Genomic DNA, 27,526 nt, shown 5'->3' with positions numbered 1-27,526 from the left:
GATCATTTGGGCACCACAGGCAGCGCTTGGCGCCACCTGTGGCATTGGAGGCAGAATAGAAGTTTGAGGCAGCGCCCTAGTGGGCGCCTGGCACTACCCAAGGTGTCGATGACATGATTTTGTCCTATTTTGCCCGAGACACGGTTTATTTGGCCCTAGACCTACCCAACACGTATAAAAGAAAGACTAAGCCTATTTTTGAGGGGAGAGACGCCACTTTGGAGGAAAGATACACAAAAGAAACACCCGGGAGCAAGAACATCTCAGATTTATTCATCTTTTCTAGTATTTTCAATTATCCAAAACTTATGCAATTGTTTTCTAGTATCATGAGTGGCTAAAAACCCATTGTTCTGGGGTTGTGATTTAGCCATGAATATTGTTGTTTAATGGTAACTTAACCTTGATTATAATTCACTAATATATGGTTGTTTCTTCAATTCTGTGATTAATGTATTAATTGTCTGGCCAGCGGTTAGGTTCTACTTACTATCTATGTTATGCTTGGTAAAGCCGTGTTTAGATTAGAGAAGAATTGAAGAGAGCATGATCTTAACCCTTAGGGGCGGATTTGTGGTTAGGACAAGAATATATCTAGTCATCGTGTTTAATTAAATATCATAATCTTAATGCATTCTTAATAGATTGACTCCATAGGAATATAGGCATTAATCTATTTTGAATAGGCGAGTAGTACTTTGGGAGAAGTCTGTGAGAGCAATTATCGATTAATTAGCAACCATGAGTGAATTGTATGAGAGGGAGAGTTAACTAGAACAAAATAGAATTGGTGAATCGATCACAACCCTGGAATATTTGTCTCTATTGAATACAAAACAATCACTCTACTTCTTGATAATTCAGTTATTACTTAGGATTGTAGTTTAGTATAATTAAACTCTTGAAATCGAATTTAGCTTGACTGAATAATAATATTGGTGAGTTAGTGAGTAGTTGATATAAGTTTCTGTGGGTTCGACACTTGGCTTATCATTTTATTACTTGTACAACCATGTATACTTGCGTGTGCATTTGAGAGCAACACTTTATCTAAGGATAGGTGGGAGGCAAAACACCACGGTACATGTTATGTGATTCTCTCCCCTCCCCACCCCCTTCTCTCGGAAGGGTGCTTTTTCTTTCTGCGTACTAACTCTGCCATCATAGACATTGGGGAGTCCCTTAAAGCGAGGTCGTGCCCTTTAGGAGAGGGAGAAAGACCGCCATCTTCAGGACTTAGGGATGATAATAATAATAACAATAAGCAGGAGAGGCCTTTGCAGGACGATAATGATTGTAGCAAGACAACCCGAAGGCTTAGAGAGGGCGTATCAGCTAAACCTGCAGCACCTGAGGTCTTTGGCTCCAGAGAAACGGTCCCTTCTCCTCTGCCATCTTTCTTTATCGTCGAAGGTGCTTCAAGGAGCGAGGGTTCTCTGCCGTTGGCTTCTTCTCCTATTGAAGTCACTTCAAGGGATGTTCGATGCCAGGGGGCGCGTATATCAAGCGATCGTGTCCCAAACTGGGGCGGTTCTACTGGGGTAGATGGAGCCAGGCCAGTAGATGTATGCTCAACTCTTGAGGAAGCTTAGCGGCTTTGCTCAGAGGTAGGTTCAGGCCATTCGTACTGGTTTTATAGTTTTGTAATTTTTACTTTCTTACCATGTTTCTCTTCCAAGGGCTTTTAATAAGCTCAAATCTAAGTTGCTTCGCCGTGAGGCCAGATTGCGAAAAACCATTGATGGGGAGAAATCCCTTAGGCTTCTTCGCAATAAAAGGGAAGATGAGTTGGCACGTTTAAGGTATGAGGTGAGTCAAAGCTCGAATTATGAGAGCTACCTGAAGAAGCAAGTAGTTTTGTTCTGAGGGAGTGTGTGTTCCTTCTTCTAGCTCCTGAGGCTAATGTTTTGTTTATTTTAGTTGTAGAAAAAGACGGAGGACCTGGAACACCTTTAGAATGAATTTGGTTGAGTCAAGCACGAGTACGATGAGTTAAAGGCTCAGACGGACGTTCAGGTTTCAGCGGGGAAGGGTACTCTGGCTAAAGCCTCTGCCTTTGAGGTTCAACTTCGCTTAGCTTGTGATAATAGCTTGGTTCGAACAGATATGATTACAAAGCTCAGTTCTGAGCTTTTGAAGATAAAGGTTAAGGTTGTGGATGCCCGGGCTGAAGCTGTGATGAGCCGAACTAAGGCTGACAAGAAAGTGGCGGCCTATTTGAAAAATGCTTCCGATCCTCAAGCTGAGCTGAGAAGGACTTTGACCGCAAGGGCAAGAGCAAGGAATACGCTCGGTGTAAATATCAAACGGAAACCCTCAAGGAGATCCATGCTAGGGGTTTTAACCTCTCGAAAGAGGTGAAGAGGGCGAAGGCGAACGAACATGACGCTAATTCACTTCTGTCTGACGCTGAGGATAGCAAGGATGAGGCCGACGGGCCATAGTCCCCAAGGGGGACGTAGATTTCCTTTTCTACTTATGTACATAGTACTTTCAAAGTACGTTATAAATGGAGCTTGTATTTTCTCGCATATATGTATAAAAGGAAAACCTCGCGGTTTCATTTCTCCTACATTTCGTTTTGCATTGATTTTAGCTAGATGAACTGGTCTTTGAGTTAAAAGGAATCCTTAGTTTCGTGGTATGACCCTGAGGCTCATTAGGCTGGTCTGTAGGCTCTTACACGCTTGGTCGATATGACCTATTAGTATAAGCCGGCGTTCGAGCTCTTATGCTTATACTCTTAGGCATGTTTGGTCAACTGTTTTGGGTTCAGTTTCCGAGTCGGGTATCGACTCGAGCTCATTCGACCCTCAAGTTTTTGAATTTCAAGCTGGCCCTTAGGCTCTTACGCGTTTGGTCGGTACGACCTTTTGTGTGGGCTGGCGACAGCGGCTCTTACGCTTTGGGTCGATGCGACCTTTTATGTGGGCTGGCGATAGTGGCTCTTACGCTTTGGGTCGATGTGAGCTTTTATATGAGCTGGCGTTAGTGGCTCTTATGCTTTGGGTCGATGCAACCTATAATATACGCTTTATTTTTCCCTCGATAAGGATTTTTTGAAATAATGTTTGCCTGACTCTTCGACGGTTTGATAAAAACCTTGATTATGAGTCGTTATATGGCGATGATCGAGCACCTCGAGAGGTTTAGCTCAGTGACTGAGTATCTTGAAGCTTGTATTTAGGAGCTGACATAGTCGAAGCTCTTTTGCCTATGTCTAGGGTAGCCTGTTTAATCGGTTCTTTTCGAAGTATATTCGAAGTAATTGAAGGCATTGATTTTATAGTGATGGTTGGGCATCCCTGAGTCATGTTAGTTTGGCTGGTACAGCCTTGTGACCGTAGTCATTTGTGTTTGGCTGGAGCCTTTCAGTCCTGAGTGAAGTATTTTTAGCATCTATATCGAGGGTATGCCTTTTTAAGGGTCTTACAAGTTTGATATATAACCTTAACTTTGATATCGGGTTTATGCCTTTAGTAAGGTCTTACAAGTTTTACATGCCTTTGAGGTCTTACAGTTTTGGATACTTGGTACAAGTATGGTTCATGCCTTTATTGAGGTCTTACAGATATTGTCACTTGGTACAAGTGTGGTTCATGTCTTGCTTGAGGTCTTACAGATATTGTTATTGCCTTATATAGGTCTTACGAGACTGAGGCTGCCCGCATGTGGTCTTATGGCCTCGGGTTTTGATAAGTCGATGGGGGTGGCAATTGGCGGCAGTCATCGAGGGTTTAATGGCTCAGGAGCCATTACTTGTAAACTTGGTATTGCCTCATTGAGGGCTTGCGATTTTGGAGTTTTCGACCCGGAGGTCAAGTGGCCTTGAGTTTTCGACGCCAGTCCCCGAGTGTTTGGGACATTTTTGGCTCTGGAGTTGTTTTGTGTTCTTGATGTTACCTCATTGAGGGCTTACGAGTTAAGAGCTCCGACCCGGGGGTCACATTGTTTTGAGTTTTTGACGCCAGTCCTCAAGTGTTCGGGATGTTTTTGACAAAGGAGCCATTTTTGCAAAAATACCGAGTTTCTTTGATTACTTGGTACAAGTATACATGTTTTTGCTGTTACGAGCTAGGTTGTTCTATGCAGACACGATTCCTTCGACCGTTTGGCCCAGTACATTACTTTCCTATCGAGACCCAACTTAGCGCATCTTGGCTTCTCCGAGTAGGTGACCTTCCAGGGTATACCCCCAGTATTTGAGGTTGATTGCAAAAGAAGCCTTAAATACTTGTTGGGTCTTCCTTAGGTAGCATATAGATGTTGCCTCATTAAAAACCTTGCTGGTAAAACCCTTCTTGGGATAAAAACTTGGTCGAAGGAAAAGAGGGCAACGCATGCTTTTAAAACCTAAGGCCTTCAAGTTGGGAAGCGCTTCGGCCGTTTTGATTGGGTACCTACATTTAGGTCAGTATAAAATGTAACTGAAAAAAGGGGTATGGCCATACCTTACTGCTGACGACGTTTTGGATCTCGATGTGATTCAATCTCTTATTACGAGGACTCAGTACGGTCCTTTGTTTTGCTTAGTCGGGCTTAGCTGAAGACGTAGTTTACTCTCGCTATTTTACTGTTTGATTACCCTTTGGCTCCTTCGATGGTGAAGGTACTGGTGTCAGTGTCACATCGTGTACCGCAAACATTTCTCTTGCCGCATGTTGTTCCTCGTAGATGGTTTTAATCCCCTTCTTTGTTAGATATTTCATCATTTGATGGAGGGTGGATGGTACTGCTCTCATGCAGTGTATCTATGGCCTTCCGAGCAAGGCGTTGTACCTCATGTCTCCTTCGATGACATGGAATTTGGCATTTTAGGTTGTGCCGGCCACGTTGACTGGGAGGGTGATTTCCCCTTTCGTTGATTTGCTCGCCATATTGAATCCGTTGAGTACTCGAGAGATGGGAACGATTTGGTCAAGAAATCCAAGTTGCTTTACCACCCTCGACCTGATAATGTTGGCCGAGCTACCTAGATCCACAAGTACACGTTTAATTATGTATTTACAAAGAAAGAGATTACCAGTGCGTCGTTGTGAGGCTGAGACAAGGTCTCGATGTCCTCATCGCTGAATGTGAGAGCATCCTCGGGTATGTAACCCCGAGTTTGCTTTTCTCTGGTGATGGATATTTTTGTTCTTCTCATCATGGGCTCTTGTGGGGCATCTATGCCTCCCAAGATCATGTAGATGACATGTTGTGGTTCATTTGTTTCGTTCTTCTTAGTTGCCTCTCTTTCCCGAAACTGATTTTTGGCCTGGTCGCTGAGGAATTCTCAGAGGTGACCTTATTGAGTAGTCGGGATACTTCTTCTCAGAGCTGGTGGCAATCCTCGGTCCTGTGGCCTGCATGTTATGAAATTCACACACTAAGTTATGATTTCTTTACAAAGGATCTGATTGCACAGGCCTGGGCCACCTGGCGTCTTTGATTTTACTAATGGTGAACACGAGGTCTGATACGTCGACGTTAAAGTCGTATTCCGACAAGCGAGGTGCCTCCGTTGGCCCTGTGTACCTATTGGATTCATCTCTGTTGACGGGTCCTCGAGGATTCTGGCTTCAGCCCATCCTTTGATCATTACGAGGTATGTTGCGCCTCGGGCGTTTCTCCTGTCTTCGGTGTATGGCCGGTACCTTTCCTTGTTTGGCTTTAGATCCTTCGCCAAAAGCCTGCTTGGGTATAATGAGCCCGAGGGGGCTCCTAGTTGGTCGTCCTCGACTCTGATTTTCGATTGATATCGGTTGTGAACGTCCGACCAGGCCACGGCGGGATATTCAACCAGATTCTGTTTCAGCTGCTTCGAAGCCATTAAGCTTCGTTCATTTCGACCTTGAGTGATGGCCTGCACTGCCCAGTCGTCGGAGACTGGTGGTAGTTCCATTCGTTCCATTTTAAAGCGAGATACGAACTCACGCAGCATCTCATTATCCCTCTGCTTGATCTTGAAGACATCGGATTTCCTTGTTGCTACTTTTATGGCCCCGGCTGTGCCTTTATGAAAGAATCTGCCAGCATGGAAAATGAGTTTATAAAGTTAGGAGCTAGGTTGTGATACCACATCATGGGCCCTTTCGAGAGTGTTTCCCCGAACTTCTTTAGCAAGACGGACTCGATCTCGTTGTCCTTTAGGTCGTTGCCCTTCACTGCGCAAGTGTAGGCAGTGACGTGCTCGTTGGGGTTCAAGGTTCCATTGTACTTTGGAATCTCGGGCATTATGAACTTCTTTGGAATAGGTTTTGGGGCTGCTTCCTGCGGGAACAGCTTTTGCACTAACCTCTTCCAGTCTACCCCTTTTAAAATCGGTGGTGCTCTCGGAATTTGATCGACCCTGGAATTGTAGGTCTCTACCTTCTTGTCGTTAGCTTCTATCTTCTTCTCGCCTGACTCGATCCTCTTTATGAGGTCCTCGAGCATCTTTACGATGGCGGGGTCGGCTGCCGATCCGTTGTTGCTTGATCTCTTCGGTACCTACTCGACTGGGGCAACTGTCCTCGGTGCTACCGTGTTGGGAGTTTATTGGTGACTTTGCAGCTGAGTAATCGCTAGCTGTTGTGCCTGTAACTTTTCAAAAATAACGTGAAGGCTAACCTCCTGTTCTTCCCTAGTTGGGGTTTTCTAAGATTCTTGTTGGTCTCCTTGGTGCACGTTCCTATTAGTATGGAGCTTATATCGACGTGTTGGGCATCGCGTGAGACCGTGTCCATGGGAATTGGTTCTGGTGCGTTCTCAGGGTTTCGTGGTGGTACACTAGCACCTGGAACATCCACACCATTCTCTCCATGGTTCTCAAGATTGTTGTTCACTGAGTCAGACATTTTGACCTAAAATCAATGATCTTGGGCAAGAAAAAGTGTGAAAGATAACTTGCGTTATGTAGTAAAACCAGCAAGAAAATAATCACTATTATTTTTAGCCCCACGGTAGATGCCAAACTGTTTACCGTGAAAATGGTAATAACAATTAAATTTGATTATGAGGTTCTAAAAATACGTGATCTATTTTTATGCTAGTTGTTAAGAAATTGATGTTTGGTAAAAGGTTAGAAATTAAGATTATAGCTTAGAAATGGTATGACAATCGAACCGAATAGTTGGAGATCAGGGCCTCGAGCTATCGATTATAATACCTCGAGGTCAAGTTGGGTAACCAACTTAGAGCGATTGAGGGAGGACTAACACTTTATGAGAGCTATGGTGATGGCTCTTAATGATCAATGATAGGCAATAAATGATGAACAATAAATAGAACACAATGGATATGAATAATAAATGCAAGTAATGAGATCAAGAGAATATGTTAGAGAGTAGAGAGAATGTTCTAGTGTATTTAGTATTGAGCAACAGATGTCTACAAAATGACAAGGATCCCCTTTATATATGAGAGGGAATCCTAACATAGTACAAATGCATTAATTACAAAGATATGGAGATGGTACAGCTAGCTAATGCCTTGATTCATTTCTGGACTAGTCTACTAGACTTTGTCAGCCCTATTTATGCACCTTGAGAACTCCCTATTTTCTCTCAGTAATCGTCGGTCTGTACTGCCTTGAGGTCGAGCGTCGATGGCCCTCGAGGGATGAAACTCGACCGTAGCCTCGAGCCTTCGAGACGTGCTTACGAGGCATCGTAACGACGGAAAATTGGACCCTCCGATTTTACCATATACAATAGTGAATCACATTTGGGTTAATAAACTCTCCAAATCATCAATCATTCACTTATCGAGGATTAACTCTGACCATGCTTCTTTACCTCTTAAAGTTGCAGCCCATAAGACACCCCCGCTAAAATACTTTAAGTTTCGGAATATATGGACTAAGAAGGATAGTTTTCTGAGAACTTATAAAAGAAGCTTGCAATACTCATATTGAGGGTAATCCCTATTGGAAATTCCATTATAAAACTAAGATTTCAAGTTCTAAAGTATCTGCTTGTTCTAGGAAAGTGCTAGGGGATATATTCGCAGATACTAAAGATATTGAGAAGAAAATTGACAACTTAGAAGAATAGCCCATAGTGAAAAACTCTGAGCAATACTAAAGACATTCAATGGACACTTGAAAATTCACTAGCTTATGCTAGAATAATATCTTAAAGTTGGAGAGGAAAAATAATGCCATCATAGAGGGATCAGCGTGTAAACTTGAAGGGCTAGGGAACTCATTTAGCTCAATAATGAAAGTTAGGGTCGATCGGAGGAGGACTTACCTCTTAGATGACCCAAGTAAGTCATTAAGCTATTGGATGGATCCTTCTAACTATAGTTACTTAAGGTCGAGTAGTAGACGGGTGAGGCCCACAATTCTAATAGGTTTTCACTTGAGCTTTCTGCAGCAAAGCAAGTCTACAAGCCACTGTAGTAAGGTTATAGGTCTGATTTCTTTCTCGTATTGAGATCTTAGAATGCTATACGCAGCCCCCTGCAAGGTTACTTTAGATAGCGGTATTTTCTGTATAAGATTGGCATCCCCATTCACTCATCTTCGTCCTCTTCTATCCTCTAGTCTGGGTGACGGTTCTTCCAGTTGTGTTTAGAACATAGGTTTTTTCCCTCAGTTTCTACTCTCCTTGTTTTAACTAAAGAACTACCTTTCACTTTAAGGAGAACTCTAAGAGCTCTACCTTAGAATGAATTAGATTTTCTGTGTTAACAAGAAGGAATAGCGAGACGCTAAAGAGAGGGCTATGAGACTAGTGCAATCAGGTAATCGACCAAGTAATCCACATACATGATAAATGAGCATTCCAGCTCTAATGTACTTATCCACTAGCATTGAAGGAGAATAATGACAAGGTCTGCTTCCACAGTAAGGATTGCTGCTTAGTCCAATCCAAGACCAAACAAGGGATGCCTCATTAAGCAAGAACCCGAGCTAAGAGCGGGGCAGTTCAATTAAGGCATAGAGAAAGCTCCAAGAAGCTACCGTTGATCAACCTTATTCAGGTACATCAATCAAAGATCTTGCTTACCGGATAACTTTCCTAGTGAAGAAGAGAAAATTTGATAAGCTAAGAAACTCTCGTTGAAAATAGGAACTCAGACTGTGACGACTACTTTCACTAGTTTCAAAGGCTTGATTGACCCTTGGGATTGAATCTATCTAGGGGTACCCTCGTAAAAACTAAAACTTTGTTACGACCGAGAAAGAAAGGCTCTACGTTTGAATATTGGTTGATCTTAGCTTAGCGTGCTAGTCGCTGCTTCATTTAGTATAGTGATAACGCTTTCTCTTTCTTAGCGCTCTGCCCCTTGTATAGTAAGTGCTACTTTGGTTGCGCGGCTTTCTCTTATAGGGTGACTTGACTCAGTTTGACCTACTTGACTTAGCGATTAGAGTATCGCTTTCATACAGAGAGAGTCATTGGTTCAAATCCAATAGTAGGTAAAACCGACTGAAACCCCTGATTTTGCCAGCATGACAGCAAGCACGGACTGGCAGCAAGGAGTCAATCGAATGATCAAAGCATCCGTTGTTTCTACCTATGGCTTTCTTCGACCGCCTTGACACCTTAATATCAAGGAACCCCCCTATTCCACAAGTAGGTGGAGATCTAGAGGGTCGAAAACCCCAACGGGAAACCTTTCAATGTGCCACACGATTATTTCGCGAAGCGCTCTTTCCACTCCTGCCCCCGCAAGCAAAGAGGTTTCAAGATAGCAGGAGGCCAAGTGAAAAAATAAGCTTCGAGCAAATCTTCTAGAGAGTGTACCCTTAGTTTCGACTCTTTCTCTATTCTAAAAGTAGAAAAAAAAAAGCCAATTTTTATTCTATGGACCCCTTCCACCAGATTTACTTTACTGACTGTAATTTATTCAAAAAGAGTAAAGGAACTGGTTTAACAAAAAGGCTCTCAAAAGTGATCTGATACCTTCTTCCCTTGGTCTGGGAGGTAGGTTATGCAAGCGACAACTGTTCATAGGTTGCTCGATCAGGCCAAATAACCGATTTTGAGTAGGGCTGAGATTGTCATAGACCTTCTCCCTCTTGGAAACAGGCTAATCAAAAGGGGGCACTTTTTCCAATTTACTTTTTAAAAAAATTCCGCTTTCTTGCCTTATTATATTATTGGAGAACAATGTTTATGGATACTATATTTCATTGGTTAAAACCTTAACCTCACATCAGTGCCTAGGGAGCTATTCTTAATAATAAAAAAGCAGAACTTACAAGACACTTGAAAATTCAGCAGGCCAATTGGAAACAAAAGACTAACATTCTGTCACACCTCCTTTTTCCGCCCCCGCGGGGTGCAAGGGAGTTTTTTCCAATTAAAAGACAATCGAAACGGGATAGGCACATTTTAATCCCGAATTAAAACCAGCTCTGGTTTTATTTTTGAATTTTTGGGAGTAATTCTCATATAGGGCAAAAATCACGTGCTTACACATTCAATGGGCTAAATAAGGAGATATGAACATCGGTTTCTTCCATGCTTTTGTCACCAGGAAAAGAAGAACAATGACTATACAAAGGATCAAGAATGAAGATGACCAATGGATGGATGATGAAGATCAAATAGCTAATGAAGCTGTTAGATTTTTTGAAAACTTATTCAAGAAACCCCAAGAACAAACTGATTTGAGTTGCCTGGATCGCATGCCCAACTTGATCAAGGATCAAGACAATGAAAACTTCATCAAAGTTCCCACAAAGGAAGAAATTAGGGAAATTATCTTCTCAATGAATCCAGACTCAGCATCCGGACCTGATAGGCTCACAATTGCTTTCTTCCAAGAAGCATGGGAGATCATTTCACAAGATCTAACTAATTTAGTTTCTTTCTTCTTCACAGGAAATGAGTTGTCCAAATACATTACACATATTTGTTTGGTCCTCATTCCAAAGATAGACCAACCTGAAGTTATGGCAGATCTCAGACCAATAAGCTTGGCAAATATGAATTCTAAAATTATCTCTAAGCTCTTGAATAACAGATTAGCAGAGATACTACCAAGAATTATATATCCTAAGGTAGGGCTATCGCTGAAAATATAATTCTTACTCAGGAGCTTGCATATAATATGAGCAGAGACAACAATGGATGATATCATAATCAAAATAGATATGTCAAACGCATATTATAGAGTCTCATAGTCTTTCATATGTCTTATGCTAAGGAAATTAGGATTAAATGAAACTTGGATAGATCTAGTATTCAGATTAATCTCCAACATTAGTACTCTATTGCCATAAATGGCTCAAGGAAAGGTTTTTTCAAATCATCAAAGGGCCTCAGACAAGGAGATCCGATTTTCCCTTCTCTTTTGTGATATCATATGAGCTTCTTTCTAGAATGTTGAATGGAATTACAACATGCCAAGATTTCATTGGTCCCTGCATTACTTACTTAACTTATGCAGATGACACCATTTTATTCAATTCAACTGATAATACATCTATCTATATTATCAACCAGCGTCTTTAAGATAATAGCAACATCTCTGGGTAAGTTATCAACTATAACAAGTCCCATTTCTACATCCATCCGAATGGTGGGGACACACAAATTGACTCCATCAATCAACTAACTGGTTTCTCCAAGAAACAATTTCCTTTCACCTATTTGGGTGCTCCTATTTACATAGGGAGAAAAAAAGTAGAATACTTTAATGATCTTACAGCCAAAGTTGGGAAAAGAGTTCAAGGATGGAATGGCAAAATCATGTCCTTTGGAGGCAAAGCAGTTCTAATTAAAGCAGTACTTTACTCTATTCCTATGCATATCCTTGCTACTACCAATCTACCTAAGACCACTTTGGAGATAATTGAGAAACAATGTTCTAACTTCTTCTGGGGAAACTTTAAGGGAGATAACAAACACCATTGGTTCTCATAGGCTTCATTATGCTAGGACAAGAATGAGGGTGGTGTAGCTTTTAGATTAATTCATGACATCAACAAATCTCTTGCTTCAAAAGCTTGGTGGAATTTAAGGGCTAGAGACTCACTATGGACAGAATTTATGGAAGCCAAGTATTGTAACAAACTCCACCTTGTTGTAGCTACATGAAAATCTGGTCACTCACAAATCTAGAGGAGGTTGATAGACATAAAAGAGGATACAAAAAAACATATCACGTGGAGATTGAGAAGTGGGATGCTTCATTTTGGTGGGATAAATGGTTGGATCAAGGCCCATTGGCCAATTTGATTAATGACCATAGCAAAGGAAAGGAAAAAGTATCATCCTTTATCCGGGAGGATTCCTGGAATATGATTAAACTAAGAGAAGTTCTCCCTGAAGATATCATTAGAAATTATATCTTTACCTCCTCCTACACAAACTAAAAAAGACCAACCTATTTGGACCAATACTAATACTGGAGCTTTTTCTTGCAGGTCGGCATAGCAGGAGCTAAAACAGACCAAGAAACACACTTTTACAACTGGAAAAATTTGGCACAAAAAGCTTCCTTTTAAAATCTCATTCTTCATGATGAGACTTTTAAATAAAACATTACATACCGATGATATCACCAGCAAATTTGGTTTTATTGGACCTTTTTGTTGCTCATGCTGCAGAATCCCACAAGCTGAAACTATTAATCATATCTTTATGAAAAATGATGGTGCTCTAGTTGCCTGGAATGTATTTAGAAATTCATTTGGAGTTTCCTTCACTGGTGATTTAAGGCAAACTCTTATTAAGTGGTAGTTCACTAAAAGTAGCAATACAATTCTAGAATTTATCTTGCAATGCTTGCCGAGCATTATCTGTTGGGAGATCTGAAAAAGGAGGTGTGCAGGTAGATATGGTGAAGGAGTAGCTCTATGCAAAGGCTAATCTACCAGATTCAATCCTATATGATTACTCTTATCACCAACAATTTTGTTACTCTTCCTAAGTTTAATAACGGAAGCATCTATACTTTATTCTGGAAAAGATTAAACCAGCTCTCAATGTTATCCCTGTCAAATGGCGAAAACCACATGATGGATATCTCAAACTCAACACAGATGGATGCAGTAAAGAAAATCTAGGCCTAGCAGAAGGAGGTGGTATTTTGAGAGATCAAAGAGGAGATTTGGTGATGGCTTTCTCTAGATTTTTTGGTGTTTGCACAAGTAATATGGCTGAAGAGAAAGCCATTATCATGGGAATTAAATGGTGTCTAGACAAGGGTTACAAGGAGATTTTTGTTGAATCTGATTCACATATTTTAATCAATGCTATCAACAACCTTTCTTTCGTCTCATGGCAAATTTCTCACATCTGGAGCAAATTTTGGAGTTGGTACAGGAAGGCAACTTCTATTTTTCTTATTGCTTTAGAGAAGCCAATTGCACAACTGATTATCTTGCTAATTGAAGCTTACAAAGAAGATCATCTACTTTCTTCATTGAGGCTAACATCCTACCCGGAAAGGTGAGAGCTACCTTGAAGACAGATAGAGACCAACTGATTAATTTTAGAATCAAGTCTAGAAAGAACCATTTTGTTGTATAGCTTCTGTAAATAGTTCTTAATCCTAACCTATATCGTGTGTTACATCCTCTTGTATGTACAAAGCATGATAGCTATAGAAAATGAGAGCCTTATATTTTGTATTGTGGGATGGGATGAGATTATAAGTCCCCATCCCGCACTCTGCTACTTCTTTTTGTTAATATACAGGTTGGGGTCACACCTAAGCCTCCCACCACAATGGTGAGTATTGATTTGGAAAAAACAGTCTATTGATTAATGAATAAATATGAGTATGAGTTATTCAATTGTGGAAAAGTAACAAACTATTTTCTAATTTTTTTTGATGTATTTGAAGCGATTTATTAAGTATGTAGCCCCTCATCCCTTCCCCCAAGAAAAAATCAGATCAATTCACATTCTCACTAAATAAGATATTATAGTGTAAATAATTTTTTAATTATTTCGCAGATGAAGAAAACATAGGGGTTGTACTAGTCGAAGTGCCCATAATTTTCTAATTTCTATTAATCCCTCTATGTAGAAACCCTCTTTCTCAGGTTTTCCTTGTTTTAAAATAGTATCATACGAGAACACGAAGAAGAAGACAAAAAAGGGAGACAAAAATAATAATAAATACACAAATAACATGCGTCCATTATTTTAAGATGGATGGCTACATTTCTCAGAAAAGTATGAGAGGGTGAACCTAAGGGGAATGAATCCATATCCACACGCTGCACGGACAACTCATGTGCTAATAATATCAACCGCAAGGACAACTCACAAGCTGCACAGATAACCCTCGTGCCAATAATATCAATATCTGGATCCGTACGGACAACTCACGTGCTAATAATATAACAACCACACGGACAACTCACATGCTAATAATCACAATTTACACGGCATGGTCACAGACAAAATATCACAATCCGCCTGACGTGGTTACATGCACAATATCATAATCCGTCCAGCGTGGTCATAGGCTACCAGTCCAAACTATATCACGCATAAAGCAGATATGCAAGAATACATGTACATGATCAAAGAACACCAAATTTCATAATTCTGGACAGGTATAAGTGTCATTCTAAGGTGTATGCATGTGCAAGTGTGATATCATAACTCAAAATATGTGAATACATCACAAAATAGCAGCTATCACGCTAAATCAGGTGATTAAACTCTACTCAACCTCAAACGTGGCTCAAATAGCTCACACCAGGTTATACAAATAAGAGATACATCAGAGATCAATTCAAGACATGTCATAGTCTAAGCGCTACCCCGAGCGTGTACAAATACCCTAGGGCTCGCACATGGGCTCAAACCCCACACATATGCGCACCCATAACACGTAGCTATCGCTAATAACTTAGATCACTAGTACCTCAACCTAGTTTAGATAGGATACTTACCTCAAGCAAGCCAAACAATACTCTAGAAATGCCATCTCGCGCGAATCGACCTCCGAACGGATCAAAACTAGCCAAAAGCAACTCAAAAATATCAAACAATACGAAAGGGAACAAACCCAAACGATACGAATCTTTAATCAAAAACTCAAAGTCAACCAAAAATTCAAACTTTGGCCCACACCTCGGTACCCGACAAAACTCACAAATTCCAACAACCCATTCAATTACTAGTCCAACCATACTAATTTCACTTAAATCTGACTCCGAATCGATTTCAAATCTGAAATAATCACTTTAGACAAAAACCTCCCAATTTTTTCTCTTCAAATCCTTGATTTAGGTGTAATAATCCATGAAAAAATAAAATATATAATCAAAACAAAGATAAAATTACTTACCCACAAGATTTGGGTGTGTATCTCCTCCAAAATCGCTTTGCTTGTGCTCCAAGAACTCAAAAACTGAAGAAAATAAACTTAAAATTCCAAAATTTGATGTTTTAATGCACTGTCGGGGGTCCTTCTTTGTGATCGTGATCGCCAACCTCGAGATCTCGATTCAAAAAATTCCAGCACAACTTTTACCTTTCGCGATCGCAGCCATGTCTCCGTGATTGCGATGAACAAATTCCAACAAGCTTGCCCAACTCTTCCAGACAACCTCTAGTATATTGGTCATAACTTTTCGTGCACAACTCTAAATGACAAACAGTTTTATTTTCTGAAAACTAGACATAAAGGGCTACAACTTTTATTTTTGGATTATCTCCAAATTCTTTATAGATTACAAGATATAGGCTTCCAAAGTCAGTCTTGTGACAACAAAAATTCTTTCATGTGATCGCGATTCACAAAGCCTAAACAACAATTTGCTCGACGCGAACGTGAACCAAATGTTCGCGATTGCGATTCACACCCCTGTAGCCAAAAATCAGCAACTAAAAAGGGCCTAGAAATGGTTGGAGACCACCCTAAAACTCACCCGAGATTCTCGGGACCCCGTCCGAACATACCAACAAGTCCCAAAATATAATACGGACCTACTCGAGGCCTCAAATCGCACATAATAATATTAAAACCACTAATCGTCGATCAAGATTAATCTCTTAAGTTCTTAAACTTTAAACTTCGAACCAAGCGTCCGATTCAAGCCTAACTAATTCGGAATTAACCCAAATTTTGCATACAAGTTCCAAATGACATATCAAACATATTCCAACCCCCAGAACAACAATCTGAACCCGATAATATCAGATTCAACTTCCAATCAGGCCTATGAACTTTTCAAACCTCCAAATAGTGCCAAAACCTTCTAGAAGCCTCCAAATGCAAATCTGGACATACGTCCAAGTCGAAAATCATCATACGGACCTAATGGACCCATCAAAACTCTGATTCGAGGTCTAATACATAAAAGTCAAACTTGGTCTACCCTTCCAACTTAAAGCTTCTAAAATGAGAATCATTCTTCCAAATCAATTCTGAATCACCCAAAAACTAAACTCGACGATAAACGCAAGTCATAATACATCATACGAAGCTGCTCATGCCCTCGAACCATCGAATGGAATGCAAATGCTCAAATCGACCGGTCGGGTCGTTACATAATTCAATTCAAAGAGAATGAATTTGGAAATATTTTGATAAGCATGCATTTGGACACTTTTCTGGTACGCTCAAAAAATGAAGAATTAATATTTTTTTAGCAAAACCAGATTTGGATTAGGCCTTACATATATCTCGCGCGTGGTGGGGGGAGGGTTGGGAAAATCGACCCATTTTGCCTTCAGCACCAATTTCTCACGTACGCGAGGCCACTCCATTTTACTAGCTCTTTACAAACCCAACAAAGAGAAATTCAATATAAAGAGAAGAAAGAAACTTTCCACGATTAATGAGAGACACTTCGTCTTTCATAAAAGACAAAGAACTGAAATAAAAATAAAAAATAAAAATAAAAAAAAGGGACCACAAAGTAATCTTTAACTATGCAGTACTATTATTATTAGCAATACCAACATATATGACGCTTATAAGCCATAGTTTATGACTTTTAGATATTTTTAGGCTATTGAGCCATATGTTCCACTTAATATTATGCATGTTTTATGAGATGTTGCTTGTATGTTCACGATGATGGGTGTTAAATATGTTTAGTTGATTCGCTCAATAAAAGTTAAAGATATCGAGTGTCGTCCATGTGCTCCTTCAAAATTGAGGCGTGACACATTTGGTTCACGTCCTATTTAGATGTTATTAGATGCTTCAGGACTGTTGTGGGTATATTAGCTTTGGCATATGATATTTTATCAGTATTATTCTGACTACTTTATGCTTTGCGAAATATTAGATAAATGATAAATGTTAGACACTCATTAAGAACATTAAATGGAGATAAAGTGCATTTTAGGGCAAATATGCAGATGATCCTCACAAAGAAGATATTCCTTTTACCAATTGACAGTCATCTTGATCTAACCATTAGTAAAAGCAGGCACAATGTATCCACGAGAAGCACATATTCAAAAACCATGACCTGAGGAATCAACAATTCCCTCTGCTTATCCACGACTAGTTGGTACAAAACAGATAATACAATACTATATTCTTCAGCCATATCATAATCTCCGGCCTTCGCTTAGAACCACGGAAAAACAACGGGCAAGCACTCGAGTCAGTAGTTGTTGGAAAGGATATATATGACGAGCGTCAGACCTAAACTTTCCTAAGCGACACAGCCTCCACACACGATCCCCCTGCTGTCGAAACCAAGTGAGACATTAGAGATTGAACAAATAGAAGATCAACAAATATATCATGGTTTCATACTTCATCTGTAGAGTTAAAAATATTGACAGAGCAATTAAAAGATTTTATAAATATGGACCACCTGCAGATGCCTATCATTAGTGAGAGCAACCAAGGATGCCTCAATATTATGGCATATGGAGAGAAAGATTCAGTGTGTTCTTAGAATTTTGGAGCAAACCGTACAGAACTGAGACTAGAAAAGCACTGATCAATAAGGGTGTGTTCGGTATGAAAGGAAAATGTTTTCCATGGAAAATGAGTGATTTTATCAATTATTTTTTCTTGTTTGGTGAGTGAAAAACAATTTCCGGATAACAACAAATATATCATGGTTTCATACTTCATCTGTAGAGTTAAAAATATTGACAGAGCAATTAAAAGATTTTATAAATATGGACCACCTGCAGATGCCTATCATTAGTGAGAGCAACCAAGGATGCCTCAATATTATGGCATATGGAGAGAAAGATTCAGTGTGTTCTTAGAATTTTGGAGCAAACCGTACAGAACTGAGACTAGAAAAGCACTGATCAATAAGGGTGTGTTCGGTATGAAAGGAAAATGTTTTCCATGGAAAATGAGTGATTTTATCAATTATTTTTTCTTGTTTGGTGAGTGAAAAACAATTTCCGGATAATAGTTTCTTGTGCTCCCCCCCAAATACCCAATCTTTTCAAAACTTTATTTTATTCAAGAATTTAATTATTCTTTTAAATTTTCACACAAACCCAAAGAAACTAATGTACTGCTACAATTTTTCACACAAAAAGAACGTTGAAGTTTGTGTTCCATAACATGAAAGAATAGGGTGAGGAAGGTTGAAAAAGAAATTTGAAAAATGTTTTGCCTCTTGACAGGGAAAACATTTTCTCCAATTGGAGGAAATTGGAAAATGAGTTCATAACGAAAAATATTTTCCAAAACATATAAGACAACCAAATATCGGAAAATTGGAAAACCCTTCATACCACCACACCTAAGCCAGAAACAATTGCCTTGCTTGCTTACTTATAATCAGACAACACTAGTTCCAATTTCACATGCTCTGATGAAGCATATTTCCGATAAGTATCTTTATGTAAATTGACCGTTATAGTTTTTTTTTTTCAAACTCATTTTGCTAGTTTAATAAAATATCCAAGTGAGTTCAATGTTGTGGTTTGCAATTGATGAAGCATCTGACTTAAGTTTCTTTTTGTGTTGCTAATGTAAGCGATCAGGCTAACTGATAAGGATACAGATGTTTAATAGCATAAAGTCCAATTTGTCCTGACGAGATACATATTAAAATGCTGAACTTACACAATTGAGCAGCCAGTGCTTCTGCGCCTTTTCTTCCTCGCCACCTCCTTCCTCCTAGGAGGTTGAAGCACAACCTTGATTGCAGTGTCAAAAACAGCTTTCACATTCTGACAGATACATAAAACAGTTTAGTAAAAAGGCAAATTTTATGATTAATAGCGAAAATTTTCCTAGCAGTCAACATGTAGCTGATAATACTGTAGAAATTCTGGAAAATTTGTTTTGTAGCACACTTGAAATATATACCTGTTGTGTTTTAGAGCTGCACTCTATATAAGCTGCTGCACCAATTTGTTTCCTTAGCTCTTCACCCTGCAGTGGAGCCAACTGAATTATTGGTGTACAATCTATACTGAGCATTTTCAAATTCAAAATCATATAGTCACAGTACCATAGCAGGTGTTATAATGTTTGAGCCCATATGATCTGCTAGATACCGATTATCTTCTCGAAGATCTGTCGCGAAATTAATCACAGGTTATAATACTATGGACTAGGAAGAAATCTCTGCAAAGAGTAAATCATGATCGTCATTATATCAGTTCAATACATACCTAATTTTGTCCCGACGAGCACAATTGGAACATTGGGTGCGAAACGACGAAGTTCAGGCATCCACTGCATACAATTCATAATAAAATTAAATCCTTGTAACTGAGAATTGCTTTTATTGGAGTAAATCTATGGATTTATATGGAAATTGCAGGTTGAAGATATACCAACATATTTGTTGAGGAGAAAGTTTTTTCATTTTTCAAAGAATGAGACCAATAAAGTGTTGGATAATAGTAGTAGTACCTTTTTTAGAACATTTTCGTAGCTGGCTCGGCTGATTAAAGAGAAAGCTAGCACAAAGATGTCTGCACCCCTATAGCTTAATGGTCTCAGCCTGCTATAATCTTCTTGACCTTTAAGACACAGTTAGAAAACCATTAGCAAGTAGAAGCTAAGAAACCTAATTTCATTTGGGAAAATAAAAAATAAAAAGTGGAAGTACCTGCAGTATCCCACAACCCCAAATTGACAATGCTCCCATCCACAGCCACATTAGCACTGAAATTGTCAAACACAGTTGGAATATAGTCCTGCAAGTAAAAGCCCAAAATAGCTAGGTTAACCAATAGAGTAGTGCTATTAGCTAGCTACTTCAACAAGGTCAAGAAAAGAAAAAAAAAAGGAAAAAGAAAGAAAGAGGAACAAGTAAAACCACAAAAAGAGGTAAAGAGGAGGGGGTTGGTTAAGTAGAAACTGACAGTGGGGAACTTGTTACTAGTGTAACAAATGAGCATGCAGGTCTTGCCAACAGCACCATCACCTACTGTTACACATTTTATGAACTTTGAAGCACTCATCTTCTCTACAGAGAAGCACTTTTTTGGTCTTTTTTCAAGCTAAAGGAAAAGGAGAGTATCAAAGTGTGAAGGAGAGTATCTTGACGACTGACCCTTGTTAGTACAGACAATAAGATACAGATAGAGAGAGGACCAGGACCCCCCTCTTCTACTTTCAAGAAAAACACATTTAATAAACTACAGAGAGAGTGGCAGATATAGAAAGAGAGGAGTCAAATTAACTTTTTCAAACCTCTCAATAAATTTGAAAATCTGGATGTAGATGGGTCCCCTGTTTTCAAACGGCTCAAAACGACTTTTGTGGGCAAGCTGGTTTCCATCTTTTGCTACACTATCCTCCTGCTCTCTCCCTTGTACCACTCATTTGCTTCGCCAAACTATCATTGGCATAACACTATGGACAACTAATAAGAGGCGGATCTACAGTGTAAAAAGTGGTTCACATGAATCCGTAATTATCGGGTTAAAGTATATATATGATGTACATAATTTGGCAAAAATATATATAATCAAAAGAAATCAAGTGGTGCACTGGTTTTGATCTCTTATTTCCAATAGCCTTAAGGTCAGGGGATTGAATCCCCTATAAACATTTTTTCTTTTAAAATAATGGTAAACCCATTCTCCGGAAATTCAATTTTTTCTTTTAAAGTAATGGTGAACTCATCTCCGAAAATCCTAGATCCGCCTATGAACTAATCTACAACGAATAATCAGTATCCTGAATATAATATAAAATGTATAATTATATATTTTTTATATAGCAGAAAAGGTACTCTATATAAAATGTATAATTATATTATATATATATGAGGATACGGCGTACAACGCCATCATAGGTCAACCTTGGATACACGCCATGAAAGTCGTCCTCTCCAGCTTATATCAAGTCATCAAATTTTCCAACCCCTTGGGGGTATTCAGCATCCAAGGAGAACAATACACCGCCCGAGAATGCTACTGCATCGCCCAAGACTGCACACACACACCCAACAATTGAAGGGTAAAGCTAAAGAAGCATAGCAATCAACAGGGTCGAGGTCGAGCGAGGACGAGAAGGATGTGATCAAAGACCCCGAAGTCGTAGAAGCCACAGGATCAACCGTAGAAGACCTCGACCCCGTCCAACTCGATGATAACGACCACAGCAAGAAAGCTTTCATCGACCACAAGCTCCAAGAACTAGGTAAATTCCGTCAATTCTTGAAAAGTAATGTAGACCTGTTTGCTTGCAGACATGCCAGGAATACCAAAGGAGATAGCAACAAACAAGCTGAAAGTCGACCCATTCCACTCCCCTGTGAGACAAATCAAGCGGAAACTCAACGCCACCATAAATGACGCAGTTCGCGAAGAGGTAGAGAAGTTGTTGGAAAATGGCTCCATCAGGAAGTCAAGATATCCTCAATGGGTCGCCAATGTGGTCATGGTGAAAAAGAAGAACGGGAAGTAGTGGATGTGCGTGGACTTCACAAACCTAAATAAAGCCTGCCCGAAAGATTCGTTTCCACTTCCTCATATCGACCAACTCATTGACGCAACGGTCGGGCATGGGTTGGTCAACTTCCTAGATGCATACTCGGGATATAATCAGATCCTCATGGAAGACGAAGATCAGGAGAAGACAACCTTCACCGCTCATCAGGGAACGTACTGCTACAGAGTGATGCCTTTCGGACTAAAAAATGTGGGGGCGACGTATCAGAGGTTGGCGACAAGAATGTTCAAAGACCAGCTCGGCAAAACAATGAAAGTCTACATCGATGATATGTTGGTCAAGTTAAAAAGAAAGGAGGATCACATCGACCACTTGAAAGAGGCCTTCGACATACTCAAACGATACAGTATGAAATTGAACCCCAAAAAGTGCGCCTTCGGAGTAACCTCGGGAAAGTTCCTCGGTTTCTTGGTATCACAACAAGGCATCGAGGTCAACCCCGACCAAATCAAAGCTATAGAAGGAATACCGGAGAATCTGACTAGTAAAAAACAAGTACAAAAGCTAACCGGTCACATAGCCGTCATGTCGAGGTTCATCTCACGATCCTCCGATAGATGTCATACATTTTCGGCGTTCTCAAGAAAGACAATGGACTCCAATGGAACTCCGAGTGCGTTGAAGCCTTGAAAGAACTAAAGGCGTACCTATCTTGACCTCCACTACTCGCTAAGGCGGAACCTGGTGAATGTCTCCTCGTCTATCTAGTCGTGTTTGATATGGCCGTGAGTGCGGTCCTGGTACGAGAAAACAAAGGTACACAATCTCCTATTTACTATATTAGTAAAACTCTGGTTGATACTGAGACGAGGTATCCACACCTCGAGAAGCTGGCCCTAGCTTTGGTCGTAGCTTCACGAAAGCTTAGACCCTATTTCTAATGTCACCCCATCTCGGTAGTAACGACCTTTACCCTAAGAAGTGTTCTGCACAAACTTGAGCTGTCGGGCAGATTGACCAAATGGACCTTAGAATTGAGCGAGCATGATATAACCTATCAGCCGCGAACGACAATAAAGCCGCAAGTGCTCGCCAACTTCAGCACAAAAATATTGCCTGAATTCGAAAAAGAAGCTGCCCATACTTCCCCCAAAATACACGACCTATAGGTGTTGTATACAGATGGCACCTCTAACGTGTCGGGATGGGGACTGGGACTCGTGCTAAAGGTTCCAACAGGCGAAGTAATTTGCCAGTCCATAAGATGCCCAGATATGACTAACAACAAAGCTGAGTAGGAGGCCGTGATTGTGAGCACGTGATTTTTGCCCTATGAGAACTACTCTCAAAAATTCAAATAAAATGGTTTTGTGTTGTTTGTGATTTATTTTTATTTTTGTTTGTGCATGTTTTAAGAAAAATACAAAAATATGTGTTGCATGTGCATTTAGGATTTAATTTTACAATTTAGGAATTAATTAAACAATCAAGTTTGTTTTACAAAATGGAAAAATCACAAAAATATGTACTTTGGATTTTTTGTATTTAATGTCCAAATTGTATGATTTTATCTTTATTGGTGTTTAATTTCGTGTGATAATTATTATTAAGAGCTAATATTTTAAGTTAATTGTAGATTTTATGATTTAATTTAGGATTTTGGTTGTAATTTAGGAATTAAAAAGGAAATAAGTAGAAAAGAACAAAAATAGAAAAAGAAATCGAAATTGGGCCCAAATTGATTTAAGTCCCCAAGGCCCAAATCCTTACAGCCCAATTCGAACACCCCAATACCCGGCTTTTACCCCACCATCAGCTCAATCGAAATGACAGCATTTCAGGATCAACAAATCCCAACCGTTGAATCGTTTTGATCCAACGCCTCAGCACAATCCCCACAACCCGACCCATTTGTCCCCGGATCGACCCAGTCCCCCAACGAAACCAAACGACATCGTTTCCTATAAGGGAATTGATCCAAGCCATTGATCTCACTTGATCGAACGGCTTGGATCCAATCCCCGCGTATGTATATAAGGGATCCAAACCGTGCCCCACCCCCCCAAACCAAACCCCCCCTCTCCCCATCGTCTCTCTCAGACCCTTCAGAGATGCCCCCCAAAACCCTAGCCGCCCTCGTTCCCTTCGCCTGAAAACCCGGCGGCGCCGGCTCTGATGTCCGTGAAAATCACAACCCTAAACCACTAAACCATCCCCTCTCCGAATCCACGCTCATTTTTCTTCGAATCACCCTCGAGCCCCTCGAATCTTAGATCAAAGGAATCGAACCAAACCCTAATCCGTTCAATGGCCACCAAACTCACACCCTGTGATCGCCTGGACCCCCTCACCACGAATCCTTGATCGATTCTTTTCAAATCATCGTGGGGCAGCTCGGATTCCAGATCAAAGTTAGGAAGCCCGGGTTCCATGAATTTTGAGCCCGAGACTGACTTTAGACATGCTGTTTTCCTTCGAAAACACATGGTTAAAGTCCGTCTCGGCTTGAAAATGGGAAGATCCTCGAGTTTTTTTTATCGAGTTGTGATTCGGGTAAGTCTTTTACGTCCAGTTTTGATTGTTTACTCTTGCAGTTGTGTTTGTTTACTCTGTCCCTTCCTCTTCTATAAATTTGCATGAATTTCCCGTTTGAATTATGGTCAGTAGTCTAAGGTCCAAATTTGGGGCCAGTTTGCGAGTTGAATTTGTCAAGAACTGGTCTAATTTGTGTCTGTTTAGTTTGGTTTAAGTTCAGGCTACCAATTACTTTGTCATTGTGATTCCTTAATCAGTGATGTTGTCCTGTACAATAGACCTAATGCTTAGGAAATGTTTCATGATTGTTTGAATCTAGACTTGTGCTATTAATCAAGTTCATTTTCATGACATTTGTTTTGCCTCATCTCTAATTGCAGTCTCATGTTGAGAGTAGTTGGGTTTAGTCAAAACTGTTGTGAATTAAAACTTGTTCTATAGTGTGTGATTCCCTTTATTTGCAATTCATATTGTCGATTACCTGCCTAGTTGGTCATCAGGAGGTCTACTGGTCTTTCAAAATCTGAAGTTTTGAAATCTGTCCAGTTGAGTTAGTTTCATGTGTTTAATTAGTTAATTGTTAGGATTTCTAACTTAGTTGAATTGGTTATAGCTGATGGATTTGGTACAGATTGAAAGGGGTTGAGGTAGGATAGTAGTTCAGGGCATTCAGGAGGGTAGTTTGGGATTTGAGAAGTTTAAAATGGTTAATGAGAGTGGTCTGACAGTAAAGGTACCAATATAACCATTAAACTAGTGTATTGTCCCATAATAGTGGGATGAGAATCAATAATAGTATGAGAGGTTTATTGGGAGTAATTAAAGTAAAAAGTACCCATAACATGTGAATTAATTATTGAAACGGGACATATAGTAGTGGGAAACTAGGGAATTAAATAAAGAAAAGACAAGGGTAGGGGGGACAAGTGAATTAAAAAGAGAACAAAACATGTACTAGTGGTTGAGGAAAATCATGGGCAGAAATACTTTCTTAATTAGCTTAATGCTCCTAAGAGCTAGAAAGTTAATAAAGTTTGGCTATAAATGAGAGAAGCTTTACACAGTTTAAGGGGGGTCTCTTTTGGAATCAGTTTTTTTAAAAAAAGGAGAGAGCTAAAGCATGGATATTCTTTGAGAGCTTGAAAAAAAACAGAGACTTGAAGAGCATAAGAGTGATAAACTGGTTCTTAAAATTGAGGACCTACTGTTCCATTAAAACCTGAAGTGAAATTCTTGACTTTTAGTTACTGAGTTATATTTTCCAGTTCAGTTTGGTGTACTGAAGGGTTTGAGGTTCACTAGTTGATTTCCTATTGATTTTGGGGTTCAATTAGTTGCTTGGGGTTATTTGTTGTTGTTGTTTGGTTCACAACTGGTTCTGGGCGGTGGTCAAGTGTTTATTCTGGTTTAAAACTGGGTTTTGAGTTGTTCTGAATTCCAAGTTGCTGCTGTCGGTTACCCGCTGTTGCTGACCCCTTTTCCTCTTCTTATTGTTCTCAAATTTCCAGGTATTTGCTTCTTTCCTGATATATTGGTGCTGATTTAAAGTGGAAATGCAAAAAATGGAAAACGCTTACCTTTCTTGCCTCTTGAACCTTACCTGTTTGGACTCCATATACTAATGCCTAAATAGTTTAGACAAAATTGCTTAATGTAGTGTAGTTCTGATTTGTATACAACTGTATAACCGGACTGAAATCAGAAATAGAAGTTTGGACCGATTAGCTGGTAGATTGGTGATAATCACCAACTTTGACGTAGTATGGTTTACTTGTGTAGTTTAAGTTCTGGAAAATTAAAATAGTTCGAAGCATGAAATGAATTCGAGAGTTATGATTTTATCTTGTAGTAACAAGTAGAAAATGAACAATTAATTAGGACATGAACAGTAATTCAAGGCTATTAATTAGGATATGGGTATCAGTTTAAGGGAAGCATTACGACATTTGTTTTCAATAGTAAGTTCAGTAGTTCAGCTTTAAAATCACGAATATTTGAATATTGATCTAGTAAGGTTCATTTGAATCAATCAATCAGTTACATCGTATTTTGGCAATACCACGCTTCCAGCTCGACTTAAACGACCCGAAACGACCCATTTGCATAATTTGAAGTAATCCCAATGATCATTTGCTCAATTGGAATCAAGGCGGGAATTGACAGTCCACTTCGGATAGTTTGGGCCTCCGTGCCATCCCAAATGGCCCAGGTCTTGCTCTTGATTACATGTTCATTAGGACCTGGGCCCAGGCATAGATTTGGCCTGCCCTTTTAAGTATATTGGAATAACTATTCTTTGTATGGTTAAGGATCAAAAATTCAAATGACTTCTTGAACTCCAAATGTAGTAGTAGTATTAGAACTAATAATAAAATTAGGACTTTTCCTTTTATATTTAGAGACAAATAAAAATAGCAATTCATAGTCGCTTTTAGGTTTGCCCTTTTAAATAATAAATGAGATGAGCCTCGCCAAACAAAAATACATAAATTGCGGGGCCCTCAATAAATTGTTAAAATAAAGCATTTAGAATTCGGGATGAGCCGTTTAGTGAATTTCACGGCCCTCCCCAAAGATAATAACGCGCAAGTCACTTTAGGCGCGCTTTAAATAATTTACTTTCTTAAACTCGGGTGCACATTTATGTGACCCAAATCCAAATCTCAACGGAGTCGAAATGTGTCCATAACCACAGGTGCATTGATGTGACGTGGTTCGAGATGTGTTTTCACGACGTTGCAATTCTCTTAAAAATAATAATAATCATAAATACGGTAAAGAGTTAAAATTTGCACATAGGTTCATAATTGTTAAAATCAGATAAATAAGCCGAATATGACAGTTGAGCGACCGTGCTAGAACCACGGAACTCGGGAATGCTTAACACCTTCTCCCGGGTTAACAAAATTCCTTATCCGGATTTTTGGTTCGTTGACTGTAATATAGAGTCAATCTTTTCCTCGATTTGGGATTCAACCGGTGACTTGGGAAACCATAAATCTCCTAAGTGGCGACTCTGAATTTTTAAATAAAATCCCATTTCGATTGTCCTTTAATTGGAAAAAACTCCCCTACGCCCCCTACGGGCGCAGGTAAAAAGGAGGTGTGACAGCTCTGGCGACTCTGCTGGGGACACTAACCCAGAATCTCTGGTTCAGGGTTCAAGAATTCGAGCTTAGATAAATTGTTACATTTGGTTTTATGTGATTTTTTACATGTTTGGGCCTAATGTGCTAAATGATGCTTTTACCGCTTT

General features: G+C 39.7%; 1 protein-coding gene across 1 annotated transcript; it reads right to left on the bottom strand.

Annotated features, from left to right (window-relative positions):
* Nucleotides 1–17,256: 17,256 nt before the first annotated feature.
* LOC107828437 (rac-like GTP-binding protein ARAC7) lies at nucleotides 17,257–20,465 on the bottom strand. Its single transcript, XM_016655733.2, has 8 exons — nucleotides 20,199–20,465; nucleotides 19,943–20,030; nucleotides 19,744–19,853; nucleotides 19,500–19,563; nucleotides 19,337–19,401; nucleotides 19,192–19,257; nucleotides 18,946–19,052; nucleotides 17,257–17,591 (listed from the first exon to the last, which is right to left on the bottom strand). Exons 1-8 carry the CDS (start codon nucleotides 20,295–20,297, stop codon nucleotides 17,558–17,560), a joined length of 633 nt encoding a protein of 210 aa, XP_016511219.1. The 5' UTR covers nucleotides 20,298–20,465; the 3' UTR covers nucleotides 17,257–17,557.
* Between the last annotated feature and the right edge of the window lie 7,061 nt (nucleotides 20,466–27,526).

The sequence above is a fragment of the Nicotiana tabacum genome, chromosome 18 (assembly GCF_000715075.1).
Source record: "Nicotiana tabacum cultivar K326 chromosome 18, ASM71507v2, whole genome shotgun sequence".
NCBI classification, from domain to species: Eukaryota; Viridiplantae; Streptophyta; class Magnoliopsida; order Solanales; family Solanaceae; genus Nicotiana; species Nicotiana tabacum.
The sequence above is the reverse complement of the archived record's forward strand: the minus strand, read 5'-3'. Positions and strand labels throughout refer to the sequence as shown.